The sequence below is a fragment of the Marmota flaviventris genome, chromosome 2, assembly GCF_047511675.1.
Source record: "Marmota flaviventris isolate mMarFla1 chromosome 2, mMarFla1.hap1, whole genome shotgun sequence".
NCBI lineage: Eukaryota > Metazoa > Chordata > Mammalia > Rodentia > Sciuridae > Marmota > Marmota flaviventris.
The window spans coordinates 101,749,855-101,765,428 of NC_092499.1; the positions used below are offsets into that span (position 1 = coordinate 101,749,855).

Below are 15,574 nucleotides of genomic sequence, written 5' to 3' on the forward strand. Positions count from 1 at the left end.
CCAATTTTTCTGCATTTAGAATGAAGTTGGCCTTGGGCTTAGCATAGATAGCTTTTACAATGTTGAGGTATGTTCCTACTATCACTAGTTTTTCTAGTGTTTTGAACATTAAAGGGTACTGTATTTTGTCAAATGCTTTCTCTGCATTAATTGATAAAATCATATTAATCTTATCTTTAAATCTATTGGTGTGATGAATTGTATTTATTGATTTCCATTTGTTGAACCAAACATGCATCCCTGGAATGAACCCCACTTGATCATGATGCACTATATATTTACATTTTTTGTACACAATTTGCTAGAATTTTATTGAGAATTTTTGCATCAATGTTCATCAGGGATATTGGTCTGAAAATTTTTTTTTCCTTGATGTGTCTCTGCCATGTTTTGGTATCAGGATAATACTAACTTTGTAGAATGAATTTGGAAGGGTTCCTTCCTTTTCTATTTCATGGAATAATTTGAGGAGTATTGGTATTAATTCTTCTTTGTAGGTCTTGTAGAACTCAGTTGTGAATCCATCTGGTCCCAGGCTTTTCTTGGGTGGTAGGCTTTTGATGGCATCTTCTATTTCCTTGCTTGAAATTGATCTGTTTAAATTGTGTATGTTCTCTTAACTCAGTTTCGGTTGATCATATGTCTCTAAAAATTTGTTGGTGTCTTTAAGGCTTTCTATTTTACTGGAGTATAAATTTTCAAAATAGTTTCTAATTGTCTTCTGTATTCAAAAGTGTCTGTTGTGATATTTCCTTTTTCATCACAAATTTTAGTAATTTGAGTTTTCTCTCTCCTTCTTTTCCTTAGGGTTGCCAAGAGTTTGTCAATTTTATTTATTTTTTCATAGAGCCAGCTTTTTGTTTTGTCAATTTTTTGAATTGTTTCTTTGTTCTAAATACATCTTTTAAATGGGAACCCCCACACACTCCCCCCACCCCTGCCTCCCCCATCTCTTGTAGAAAACCCTATTTTCAGAGCCATTCTTTGGAGGTACAAAAATGTGAGCAGGGAACTGCTACCTATAACTGCAGGGGGAGCAAAGAGTCTACAGAACACCAAATGAGAATCTCTTCTTAATTCCATTTTTCCAACCTTTTTATACAATTGAAATCAAATTAAATTTGGAATTAGAGGAGTAATAAGAAAATATAATAATAAATTTCCAGCTTGCATTGGTCCCTAGGATTGGAGCAGGCAGTCCACAAATGTTTTCTTCATTAAAGTTTAAGAAGCCATGACTTGTTAGTATTTAAACTCAATTCACCTATCAGTCTTAGGTTTTTTTAAGTAAGTATATACCATCTATTTGCCTTTGAGCATCACTGCCCTGTAGCTGATAATACCTGAATAGAACTCTCGGAATGTATGAGACTCCAGGTGTTGTAATTTTCCCATTCCCAAAAGAGTCTTATACTATGGCAGCCTGTGTGTCTGTGTGCAAGGGCAGTGAGCACATCTGATACCAAAAAAACAAAACAAAACAAAACAAAAAAAAAAAAAAAACAGATGGCTCTGATAGAGGGGCAGAAACTGAGCAATCTTAAAAATTACCTAGATTTGAGTTGAAACTGACATCAAGGATTGATGTGATATAATCAGAAAGTCTCAGATGACAAATGCAATTTTTGATTTTCATTTCAATGTTTTTAGTCATGTTCCTATAGTCTAGAGCTACCCAGCTGATGAGAATGTGAATAATACTTCCTCCTAACCATTTCTTAGCATTATAAAGTACTCTTAGAGGATTATAGAATTTAGGTCAAGAATTTAGGTAAACTCAGGGGAACTTCTTGGTCATGGACTAGGTCCCAGGAGATTAAACTGACATTGGGTCCTATATTTATTGGATATGTTCCTTAGATTGTCTCATTTACAGTAAGCCATGCTTGAATTTTTTACTTTCAAAAGTTGTCTTTACCCCTTGTATTTCTTTTCAGTAGATCAGCTTGTGTAAGAACTATAGATATTAATGGTAGGAAACTAAATTTCTGAAGGATAAAGTAAGGAAGATTGACTTGCATTTTAATTTCAGAGAATATTCCAGGTTGCCTTTCACATGAATTTCTCTCTGCTTGATACAATACATCTGTTATAAAGTTATCATTTTGTTTACAAACAAAAACATGATTTTCTTCATACTTGGTAAAGTATGTGTTGAACTTACACATTAATTGTAAAAATAAATTCAAGCTAGAAGATTGGTAGGCTATTGTTTGTGTTTACTTATAGTAAGCTATTTGGTAATATTTACTAACAATATTTTAAGAACAATGAGATAAAAAGAAAAATTGTCTTCTAAACTTTGCAATGTATAAGTGAGCATCACAATTAAATTATCTTGATTTGGTTATTTTTCTTTTATCCCCAAATTTGCTTATGAGATTATCTCTAAATTCTAAATAATTGAGGTCCTGAAGAAAAATAAAATGTTAAGATTTGAATCTTGAACTCCAAGTTACAAATGACACCATGGAAGTGAAGTCAGACCTATCAACTCCAGAAAAACATGGAAGTATGTAGATAGTTTGTTTCTCCCATTAATTTAAAATTCTAAAGTTGGGAAAATATACTTTCTAAGAATGAGCAATATGAATACAAGTTTAGCATCCCTAATCCAAAATGTTCCAAGCTCAAAATTTTTTGAGTGTCATGACAGTACTCAAAAAGTTTTAGATTTTGGAGCATTTCAAGTTTCAAAGTTTGGTATAACAAATGCTAACACAGTAAAGTCTAAGCAAATATTCTAAAATACGACAAACTCTGAAATCTGAAACATTTATAGTCTCAAGCATTTTGGATTAGGTATACTCAATGTGTTCTCAAAAGTTAACTTTTAACTGAATTTATATTTCTAATGGGTCTGTTGCTTTACAGTGATATTAAAAACTGAAATATATTTTGAAGCAACACATATATTTAACTAATATATAACACATTAGACCTTCTAAATTATGAAAATATAGTGCTCTAGATGATGTTTTGGTCATGTCTTGAATCCCATTGCTGTAATCAACAAAACTTTGCTATCTAGCCTTATTTGTAAGCATGCCATGCAATTCAATAAATTTTTCATATGCAAGAACCCCTTCCCCTACTTCTTCAAAATTTCCTAAACTTTTTTATTTGATTTCAAAGGCAAAAAGAGAGGGAAAAGTATGTATGTGTTGTTTGAATATAAGAAGAAAATGCTTCTAATAGAAAAAAAGGCATAATTCTCAAAACTCCAAAGTAACATTGTTTATGATCTTTCTGCAGCTGGATCCTGAAGCTAGTACCATTCTAAAAGAACTTCAAGTTAAACTCAGTGGGGTTCTGGATGAGCTCAGCGTCACATATGGAGAAAGGTAAGTGACCTGAGTAGTTATTATCTAAATGTGTTTGATTTCATTTATAATATTCATGCCTTCAGAGATATTCCTCTGACTAAATCCATTTAACTTCCAGACCTGATCTAAGCATAGCCTCCTCTGAAAACTCTTTTGTGACCCCTCCCTCTAATAGTGATGCCATGCTGAATGCTCCCCAGATCTCTAGGCATCCTTCATTTGGGTACCACTTGCAACACTGTGCTCTACATTTCAATTTACTGGTCTAGTTTCCATCACTTTCTTCTGTGCTCCTTAAGGGCTGGAATCATATCTTATACCTGTCTGCAATCCCAGCATGTAGAGGTTGAATTGGCTATTGAAAGTATGGAGAAAGGGAAGGAGGAAGGAAAATATTTTGCATATGAAAGAAATACAGGTTGTGCTCATGGCATACATGTCCATGTGGTTGTGCTTCAGAATGCCTGAATCCCTAACCCTGTATCAAATGAAGTCAAGATTCTCCATTTTAAGGCTTAGGAATCTGATTGCAACTCTCCCATAGGCAGGAGTTTGGAAACTACTGACATATCTACATTTTTTCCATATAAAAAAAGTCAACTTAATCTGTACATGGTATGGTTATAAAGCAAGAGAAGTTCACCATAAACAAATTTGATTTTGGTCCTGTGCAAGAAGCATCTCATTATCAAATGTTAAAACAGATAGAAACAAATACATCTTTGAAGAAGTTCATTAATTTACTATAGAATTTGATTTAAATATTAGTTCAATACATGTTGACTTACCAATTTAAACTACGTGTTCAGTTTTCCAATGAAAGTATAAAGGTTTCTTCCACGGCAGGGACTATCTCTTTAAACACTACTCATTACTTAACATGTTGTAGAGAGATACATTTGCTCATTACCAGTGCCTTTTTTAATCAGAAAGACTAAACAGAAGCAACACTGAAAACATCATTTTTTTCCCCTCAAATACAACAATTGCCGGGTTTCTGTTCCCGCGACTAAAAGGCTCAGGGGTCACTCTAGTTAAACTGGGCTAACTGGGCTACACGAAATAACCACACAAGAGACACAAATACCTTTTCCTTTGGGGTTGCTGTGACGGCTCCTCTGACCTTAAGGGTCCACAAAAAGAGAGAGAGAACACGTGTTGACCCCTTTTATTGAGGAGAAGCTATTCAAATGAGGCAAGGGGTCAGGTTTCAGGGGGCTGAGTCTATCTTCATGATGTCCACTGTCAGCAGGTTGACTGACATCTGGGTAGGCCACACCCAAGGGCACAGTAAGAGGAGGGGACACACACAAGGCACTTCCATGGAAGATTCTATCCTAAACAGGGCAAGGGGTTATATTACAAAGGAACAGGTGAGCATAGCTTCACCCATGGGGCTGTAGCAAGACACACCCATTTCTGTGACTGAGCGCCTCAGCACCCAGCTAGGGAGTGTAACTCAGTCACCCATAAGGTTGGCCTCCCACAAACAATAAAACACAATTTAAAAAAAAAAAAAAACATACTTATCCTTCTCTTGATAATCAGAGTTGTGTTTACAACTCCTTTAGCCAAGTGGTGTCGTCCTTATGGAGCCGACCTTCACAGCTCAGGTGCTGAGCAGGAGACTCAAGCCAAATGGGAGATTAGGGTAGTTGATACCTCTGCTCAATTATGTTAGCTGATCTGCATGACCTTGCCTACTTGGCCTGAATGTTAATCAGCAACAGGAAGGTAGTTGTACCTGGAATTGGAGAGGCAGCAGTTGTTCACAAATGTGGGGTGTCACTGGCTCTGACACTTAGTGATGGGGCTTTGGCTCAGCCATTTCAGGCTTGCCTCTGATCTGGTTGTACATTAATGTGTGGTTAACAGAAATAATGTTGCCTTCAGCTACAAGCAATAGGAGGGATTGTTTAGCAAAGTTAGGGTGAGAAAAAACGAGTCAAGATTAGCTAGAAAAGTGTTCAGAACTTCACAAAAAATAAACAGAACTAGAATATAAATAAAGCATACTAAATTACTCCTTGTAAAAGTGCTTTTTCTTGTATTTTGATTTTTTTTTTGAAAGGGAAGAATGTTTTGTTTGCAAAGGTTAACCTATGAATTCAGATTTGAAAGAATAAAAAGGACAGATGTCAATTCTGAAAGAAGGATTGGGGCCATTAGAAGGGCATCTGAAATGTTTTAGTCGTATGAGTTTGGATATTTTAGCCTAGATATTGAAACCCTTGGCTACCCATGACCCATTCCTTCATTATTTTTTAAGTATAGAAAATAATTTAGCATTTCATTCATTTAGGGCTATTCAGATTATTAGAGTAAACAGGCCATATGTCACACTTTCCTTATAAAAAGAATAATTATTATATGCCCGTTGCTATGATACTTCACATGTGCAATAGATGGCAAGTCCACCGTGATCAGTGTGATTTGTTGGAAAGCCAAACTAGATAAATTCAGTCTCAACTGATCCTTCTTCAGGTCTAAATTAGCAATATAAAGCTTTAAAAATAAGTACATAATTAACCTCAAAAATCAGTTTGATTTTATAGTATTAAGAAAAACAATCAATTATTCTACTATATATACCAGCTAGGATGATATTGCCGTAAAGCCAGAGAAGAGCCAAACCACACATTTGAAACATGGGTAACTGGTTTCCTGATGCATGACTACAGGAGTTCACTTCAGTGATTTATTAAAGATGTTCTTAAAATTTTCAAAACTTGTGCCGCTTAGATTTCTGCTTACACCCATATTTTTCAATTTTTTGTTTGTTTGTTTACTGTGTCTTTCTTACTGATACCTTTAGTACCAGAGGATGGCTGGATTAAATATTCAGAGGACTCAGGAATATTTCATAGGAATTCTTCTGAGTATTTGACTCCTTGGGTGTTAGCAAAGTCTGTTATTATTTAGTGGCACTACTTCTATTCAAGCTAGTTAATAAAAACTTTTCCAACCAGGAAGGAAGGAAGGAAGTGAGGGAGGGAGGGAGGGAAGGAATTTTTTGGTGAATTTACTAAAACAATTGATAGAGACAAAGGCTTTTTAGGTGAAATGCAGGTGTTTGTTTACCCTGGTCTCTTGTAATCATAGAGTGGTATTGTCCATGAAATACTGAGAATACTTCTTCCATATGCTTGATCCCACACACAGAGCTGGCTTATGATTGAGTTTACAATATAGATCTGTTTAAGAACCTACTTTTCACATATTTGAAACATAAATTTATGCTCTCTGCTCAGTCTATCATCTCATCCCCATGCCTTGATTTTGAGAATTGGTGCAAAAGAAAGTAGTTATTTAAAAGATAATTCTTATTAAAGCCATCAGGATCATTGATGACCTAGTGGAAAATCAACCTGTTAGAAATTTCTAATATTGTTTGCCTTTTGTTTCTATCCTGTCAAGTGTCTACTGAATTAGCCCCATTAAGTACGCATACCACCACAAAGACCCAGACCTTGCCCACTTTCCCTACCATTCCCTTTTCCTCCCTCCCTTGCAACTGCTACCTTATAAGAGGCCAGACACAGGTGGAGCCAGATAAAAGCCTAATAGCCAGGATTAATTCCTCTGAATAAGAGCTTAGAAGAGCGTATTCCATTGAAACCTGATAACCATAAAGATAGATAAGAAATGAGTCATACCCAGAGGGTTCAGCAGAGATCCAAAGATCAAGGAACCAATACAAATGGCAAGTCTAGAGGGGTAAGAATGATGTTCTCAACAGTACAGAAAACCAAGGAGAAGTCAGGATCCAAAGATGGAGACTGGCTGGGCATGGTGGTTCACACCTGTAATCCCAGAGCCTGGAGAGGTTGAGTCATAAAGATGACAGATTGGAAGCCCATTCTAGCCACTTAGTGAGACAGTAACTGCTCAAAAAAAGTGGGGGGGAGGGGTGGCTGGGAACATAGCTCAGTGATAAAACTCACCTGGGTTCAATCCCAACAACAATTAAAAACAAAAAACAAAAAAACGATGGGAGACGAGCCAAATATAATGGTAGAAGTAGAATCAGGTCTTGAATATATGCCCCAGATTATGGACCAGTGTGTTTACAAATCTGCTACTAAAGGACTAGGAACAAGAAAGAGATCCAAGTTGTTTAATTTAAAATCTATTAAAGATTCATCATACTAGGTAAAAGCAAGAACTAAAAAACAAGGTAAGGTCTCACATATGCTACAGGAACAAGTACTTCTGCCTATTTTATTAATTGATGTACTCTCAGCACATAAAATAGTGATTGGCACATAGTAGATATTTATTAAGTATTTATAAAATGTGTGTACATGAATAAACATGTATATTTTGCTTAATTCATAATGAAAGCATTATATAGTGAAAAAGCCTAAACTTCTATATAAAATTTGGGTAATTTATACTTTTCAAATAAAATTAAAATCATTGTATTTGGAAGAAAAATGGGACTGACTTGCTCTCAGTACTTTAAAATACTGACTGGAATTCCTGCTTCTCATTATCATTGCAGTGATTTGGCCATTTCCCAAACTTTCCCATTCTCCTAAGTAATTGTGTGTGTGTGTATGTGTGTGTGTGTGTGTATCTGAATATACTTATATTTACTCCTATTATCAGAAACATGGAAGTATTGTTGGAAATATCTTAACAATAAGGCTAAGAGTCTCCACTACTTAAATCTCTTACTACTTGCTGCTGCTTAGGTAAGAGCCACCAAAACTGATACTGAGGACATAGAGAAGAAAAGCAGCACAAAGGGTTACTCTTCACAAACTTGCTTAAATCCTGAGAGTGGTAAGCAGTCAAGGCAGGTGAAAGGAGATCATCCATTGGTACATTTAACCAATATTTCTTTTTTGCATAGTTTTATTGAGATATCATCAACATATAAAAATTGTATATATTTAAGATGAATAACCTTATGAAATGATCACAACATTCAAGCTAATTGACACATGTATCACCTTTACAGAGTTGTCAGTTGTACGTATACTGAGAAAATTTTATTGAAAATCTATCCTCTTAGCAATTTTCAATATACAATATTGAAAAAAATTTAACTACTGTTCCTGCATTTTCTGAATATGTGAATGGTATGTGCAAATAATTCTGAACAACCCCTGGTCCTGTGGAACTTTTATCCTAGTGGAGGCAATAGGCAGCAAACAAACTAAAAGTAGGCATTCTGTCAAATGATGAACAACACAATTAAGGAAAAATAAACAGTTAAGGAATGAAAATGATGGGAAAGCCATTTTAGTTTGAGCACTCACGGAAGACTTCTCCGAAGAATCATTTGGCTTATGCCCCAAATGAAAGACCAAAAATAGCATGAGAATTTCCCTGGCAGAGGGCACATAACAGTGGACATATGGTAAACATGCTCTTTGGAGCATCCCAGGACACCAAAGAGAGGGCTTTGGCTGCACTGCAGTGAAGCTAAAAGAAAGGAGGCAAGAAGTAACATCATTGAGATCACCAGCACCAGGTCATGTTGGACTTTATAGTCTACGAAATGCTCTATACTTGGTTACAATTTTGTTTGGAAGCTATTGACAATTTTTTAACAAGGGGGGAGCACAATCATGTCTATTTTAAAAAAGATAACTATAGCGGGTTGAACAGAAAGAGACTTAGAAAAATCACCATGCCAGTTTAGGTGAAAGGTGTGGGGGTAAGTAGTCTTTGGAAGGAAAAAGTCTTTAGATTTAGGACACAGTGTGTTGACAGATTGGCTTCTGGGTTTACGGAACTCAGATTTTCAAGTGGAAAGTTTGCATAGCCAGTTTAATAAAACAGCCTGGTGTGTGGGGTATAAGTTGGGTCTGCACATGTGAACTTGAGAATCACCAGTATGTAAGTAGTATGGAAGCCATGGGGCCAGATGGGATAGTCAAGGGAGTGATTGTTGAGGGAGAAGAGTGGTCCAGGGATCAAGCCTGGAGCGTCCCAACATAGGGTAAACAGATAAAATGCAGTGAAATTTGAATTTCACATAAACAGTGAGTAATTTTTAGTGTAGTCTGTCCCAAATATTACATGTACAGATTTATGCTAAAAATATTTACTATTTGAAATTCAAATTTAATTAGGTCCCCTATGTTCTTATTTGATTTAATATGGCAATCCTACTCCAGTGGGTAGAAGTCAGGCAGTTGAGAGGGAGCAGCCAGTGATGGTGGTAGAAAGCCAGCAGAGTGTGGAGTTACCAAAAGCAAGTGAAGAAGGTGCATCCCAAAGTCAACAGTCTTTCTAGAGGAACGTTTTTTCAAAAAAACACCCAGAAAATCATAATAGCTCTTACTCAGAGATAGAGGCTGAAGAACCTATTTAAATTAATTCAACTTGAAAAGTTTCACTTTAGTCTGATTCACATATAATGGTACCAAGTGAGCTTACATTGTAACCTTTTTTTTTTTTTTTTTGCAGTTGAAATTAAGTTTCAGAACTAATGAACAAGAGAATTCATGCTATTTGAAACAGATCCTCATGGTAGAATTCAAACAGCCCAAGAAAAATGTTTACTTTTATTCCAGAATTATATTGTTTTTCTTTAGTTTCCAGCTTATAATTGAAGAATGCATAAAACAGATGAGTTTTGAACTAAATCAAATGAGAGCAAATGGAAATAGCACATCTAATAAGAATAGTGCAGCAATGGATGCAGAGATTGTTTTAAGACCGCTTATGGACTTCTTGGACAAAACGTAAGTTTTCTATCCACTTTTACCTTTACTTGTTGCCTTTACTTATTATCTTTACTTAATTTTCTTGACTGATGAGGCCTTACAAAATATTATTTCTCCTATGCACAACAGCTTTAAAAAGATATTTGTAAAACTAAATGTGTTCATTAAAGAGCAATCCTTTATTTTATTACTAGGTAGAAAAAAATGACAACTTTGTACATGAAAGGGAAAAAATGAGAATAAATAAATATTGGTAGCTAAGAGGGTTTTTGTTCTGAGGCACAGAGATTTCAAATTTTATGTTCCTCAAATGGTATATGGTTTTGCATACTCCTGGAAATAGAGAAAGACAGAGTCCATTTCACCACCTGTATAGTGAGGTAATTGAAAAAGTGGATTGACCCTTATTTTCCATGCATTTAGATGCTTATTTTACTTAGTCTTAATTTTGTATTTTAAATTATACTTTATTATATCATCGTATATGTCATTTTTTGTAATTTTTAGTGGAAATAGATAATGTATAAAGACAGAAAAGAATCTATGAGCTTTAAAATTTTGTGAGTGATTTAAATTTTTTTGAAAAACATATATGAGACATGGAAAGTTGCAGAAGTTTTTAGAACTAATTCAGAATGTGTAAGTTTAAAGCCACTGGTTAGAGAAGATATTTAAAAGTCAGCTACTGATTGTTTTTAAAGAGCTAATAGTTTAAGAAGAGGAATAAAAAAGTTACACAAATAAACATAATAAGGGATAAAATGATAGTCTCTTTAGAATAAGTAGAAATGTCCTTTGGATTGGTTAATTTGAAGGTGAACAGGATCTGGATGTATGGAAATGAGGGATAGGCATTCCAGGTGGAGGGAAAATATCTGGGTAAGTTTTTACACAAATATCACCAACTATAACAAGAAATCTCTATTGCCAGTTGTTTCAGTCAGCTTTTTCATTACTGTGATCAAAAGACCTGACAAGAACAATTTGAGAGGAGAAAAGTTTATTTGGGGGCTCATAGTTTCAGAGGTCTCAGTCCATAGATAAAATGGCTTCATTCCTTGGGGTACGAGGTGAGGCACAACATCATGGTAAAAGAGTAGTGGAGGAAAGTAGCTCAAAACATGGCAACCAGGACACAGAGTAAGAGCTCTGCTCAGCAAGGAGAAAATATATGACCCAAAGTCAGGCCCCCAATGACCCACCTCCCCCAGGTATAATCCACCCGCCTACAGTTACACCCAGTTAATCTCTATCAGGAGATTAACACACTGATGAGGTTAAGATTCTCATAAACCCATCATTTCACCTCTAAACACTCTTGCATGTTTCACACAGGAGCTTTTGGGGGACACCTCTCATCTCTACCATAACACCAGTTAAACATATGGCATTTGAAAAACATATGGTTAATTGGCTCTGTGTTCAGCCAATCTAGGTAGCTCAGGTCATAAAATACAAGCTTTCTGGTTTGCGTGATCAAATCAGTTAACTCTGACTACATTAAGGAAGCAGTTACTATGTTTCCCCTGTATTTTCAATTATTTTCAATACAAACAATAGGGGACTGAGAGTCTTTAGGGTGCTTTAGAGAAAATCCCCTTAGAAATCACGTTATATTATAAATGCATAGGCTTTCTCTGCCTTTGTGCAGCCTCTGTAAATAAAACATCTTATTTCTTTATGGTTTCACCTTCTCCATTAAGATCTCACCAGTACATAAAATGAGCTGTAAACTCCATTTCCAATTAGCAGAAACCCCATGAAGAGCCACATACATGTCACTGATTTTAGTTCTGTTCTGGTTCCAGCCTGAGCAGGGCTGTTTACCCTGCTGAATGCATACACAGATTAGTTCTTAAATTCAGACCTTTAGAAAGTAGAAATGACAGGTCTGCAGCAAAATTGGCGTATTTGTTTTATCTCACATCATCCTAAGTCTCTCTGGAGATCACATTTGTCATTCTGCCATGACATATCTGCTGGTTTCTACCTTGTCTATACTATAAATTTTCATCAGCAAACTAGAAATGATCCCCTTGAACAATGGTTTTCAAAGTAGCAGAGATAAAGTTCCAAGGATATCCCTCAGGGGTCTGCCATCTGGTGGGTGAAAAATATTGGTTCTATTATCTTCTTCTCAGCCCCACACCAAACCCTGGTGACTGATCTCAGAAATTGCTCTTGGCTGAACTGATTTTATATACAAATAAAAGGGATCTTTTGTCTTTAAATGTGTATTGATGTACATGGAACAGTATTTTTCTGTCTGAAGCCTGTTAATTTAGGAAACAATTTAAGGAAACAAATTATCAGATTTCATTTTCTACCAAATATAATGAATTACCTAATGTGCAGTATGATTAAAATACTTTGGTATTATGAATCTTTTGAAGTAAATGGAATTCACCATTTGAAAATTATCAAGGCCTGTTCAGGTATTTGAATCTTGGTAATTAATGGGAAATTCTGATTCATAGAGTAAGTTGGTACATTTATGAGTGTGTGTTTTATTTTATTCAGATTAAGTCTTTCAGCAAAAATCTGTGAGAAAACAGTCCTGAAGCGAGTTTTGAAAGAACTATGGAAACTAGTTCTTAACAAAATAGAAAAACAAATTGTTCTCCCTCCTCTGACAGACCAAACAGTAAGTATTTAAAATGTAGTTTTAAAAACACATCTAATTGTCTTCTTTAAAAAAAAAAAAAATGAGTGCTTTTGATCCAGATGATGTACTGTTTAAATCCATTTTTGAGAAAGAGGGTTTGGTATGCAATTTATCACAATTTTTATCAAATTACATTTTTTTTAGCCAAATAAGTTTTAAATAGTGGTAATAGGAATCAAGCACCACACTTGCTTGTCACTCAAAACTTCTCTTTAAAAATGTGTATCCAAGTTCCATTTGTACAGTTGTCTGGTTTACATATATGATTTTTGCTTATTTTTACTGTGACCACACAGAGAAATAATGTAGCCACTGTGTTTCTTTCTTTAATTTTATAGCTTTAGAAGATCGTTCCAACACTACAACATGGGATCTTTTCACCTTCTCTTTCTGATTTCATCTATTACCTCCTGACTTGGAGGTTAATAGAATAGACTGCTCTAACTGGATTTGAAGAATGTGATTGTATTACACACAGTAAAATAAAAGAGAACCTGAGGGATCAATTGGCAGTAAAGTTAGACAATGGTCAAGTGGCTACATAGTATGCCAGATATTTCAGGTCACATATCTTAATAAAAGTAAGGGAAAAAAGATAACCTAACAAGTACTTGTTATGGAGTAATTGATTTTTTTCTGTGACTGAGGAAGATAAATGGATACACATAATGAGTAATTATAAACCAAACTAAAATACGTATTGACACCATTAGTCATGTACACTCAGTCCACATATCTCAAGTGGAATTATATGTGCAGAAAATATTTTCTTATAAAGTATATCATGATTCAAATATAAATATATTTTTATCGATTTACTACCAGTGAGTGATAAAATATAAATTTTGCTTAATTCTATGAATGTGTCATTTAATCATTTATAGCCTGTATTTATGGGTGTCCAAATCATGTATATAAATACATACACACACAGACATCTTATTTTGATGCAATATGAAATATATTCCTATAATACCATAACACCAGTTAACTTTCATATAATTAATCAATAGGGGAATTATATCAGTATAATCTGAAAGTTAGATTGTTTTATATGTAAATTTCCCTTGGTCAGAGGCTCAGAAATATAATAGAAGAAGTATGACTTTAACAGAAAAGAAAGAGCTCCCATCTCAGCTACTGCACAGACCTATTCAAAGAAGAAAAAGAAAAAAAAGGGCAGGGGGAGGAGCTTCCCTGCACATAGAGTCTTTCTTGAGAAGGTCTCCTGTGTTCTGATACCTACTTGCATGGGCATTACCTCAGCCCACAGTTGTATACTACTGTCTTGTTCTTTGTTTTACATTTTTAATATCCCTGAGGTGGCCATCAGCCTCACTGAGCTCATTTCCAGCTGTCCAAGCAATCTCTTAAAGAATCAATTATTATTTTGATAGTTTTTTGGTAACAAAATTTTATGAGCTTTATTGCTTTGTCCACTACCATTTTGCACATAAACCTTACTATTTTTAGTGCCCAATTTTGAAGCTTATGAGAGTTTTCAAGAATGTGTATGTCATGTTACAGCAGAAATGTTCTATATAACATTTCAATCTCTGTATTAGGTCTTTCCTAAAAAAGCTCATCACCATGTGAATTTTCCCTAGTATTGATATCTACAAGTGGGAACCTATATTATTCATTTATTCAGTGATACATTTAATAAATATCCTGTGAGCTTCTAGAATGTACTATGCACTGTGCTACATACTTATTATAAAATATGAGCAAAATGGGTCATTGTTGCTGTTTTCAAGAACCTTGTAGTCTTTAATTCCCCAATGATATGAGAGAGAGAGAGAGAGAAGAGAGAAAGAAAAACATAGAGAATAATGGTCCAGAATAGCTGATTTTCTTTACTGTGAGAATATTCCAAACCACTGAAGAACTTCACAAAATTTGGTACTTTTGTAGTTACATGTGCCACTGGACATGCCTCCACTGCTTCATTCCACTGCTTTGGATTGTTTATTCCAGTGTTTTACAAATTCTCTTCCCCAAGTTTTGAGGGTTCTAGAGAAAGCCTCCAGCTGAGGAAGAGATCAAGAGGCAGGTATCTGATAGGTTGGACAGCATTTCAGCTCCACCTTCTTCAGCTCTGTATAGATTTATTTGTGGGGATTGGAGTAAGAGAGTGACAGCTAAAAAAGTCCAGTCCATCTGCTACCTTAAACTGGCTGTGTTAGTTTCAGGATTGTTACTGCAATCCATTCAGTAACCCAAATCTAACACTCTCAGAAGTGGGACACCTCTGAGGTCTGCTGTGCTGGCAAGTTATTAGATATCTTTGTCCCATCTAAATAGACCAATTAAGGGCATTGGATATAGAAGCCACAAATATACTAAGGGAAATAAAGAAAATGATCTAATTACCACTTTTCTACTGTGACTAACATTGACAATCTGAAGACTGAGTCATCTTTCATTTTCTCTTGTATGTTTCTAGGGACCTCAGATGATTTTCATCGCAGCTAAAGATCTTGGACAGTTATCCAAACTGAAGGTAATAAGAATAAAGAAACTGGTTTCCTGTGAAAAGTAATGAACTGACTACAGCTCTGCAAAAAACCATCCTCCTGCTTATAAGGATATCTAGCATGGTGGGATTAGAAAGATGTGTGTCTGTGATCTCACAATCTGCATTGAGAATTTCTAACTTTGCATTATAGCCATTAGCATTATTGCTTTTGCACCAAATTATTAGAGAACATATTTTCTTTCATATATTAAACTGCTTTGTATGCATAAAAGCAAAATGGAACACTACATAGAAATCCTCTGAAGCTTAGAGAAGTCTTATAGCCAAAAATACAACATAAGAAAGCAAAATTCATCAAATCAAAAAATGAACTTGTGGACATGTTCAATCCCATTAAATTAAGTGAGAATTTATTGATGAA

General features: G+C 35.1%; 1 protein-coding gene across 2 annotated transcripts in view; it reads left to right on the forward strand.

Annotated features, from left to right (window-relative positions):
• Positions 1-15,574, forward strand: part of Unc13c (unc-13 homolog C) — a 562,417-nt gene that overhangs the window by 464,401 nt on the left and 82,442 nt on the right. For both annotated transcript variants that reach the window (XM_027925904.2, XM_071607322.1), the window contains 4 exons: positions 3,256-3,344; positions 9,878-10,027; positions 12,530-12,653; positions 15,121-15,177. In XM_027925904.2, the coding sequence (XP_027781705.2) occupies positions 3,256-3,344; positions 9,878-10,027; positions 12,530-12,653; positions 15,121-15,177 (420 nt within the window). The remainder of the gene's footprint in view (positions 1-3,255; positions 3,345-9,877; positions 10,028-12,529; positions 12,654-15,120; positions 15,178-15,574) is intronic.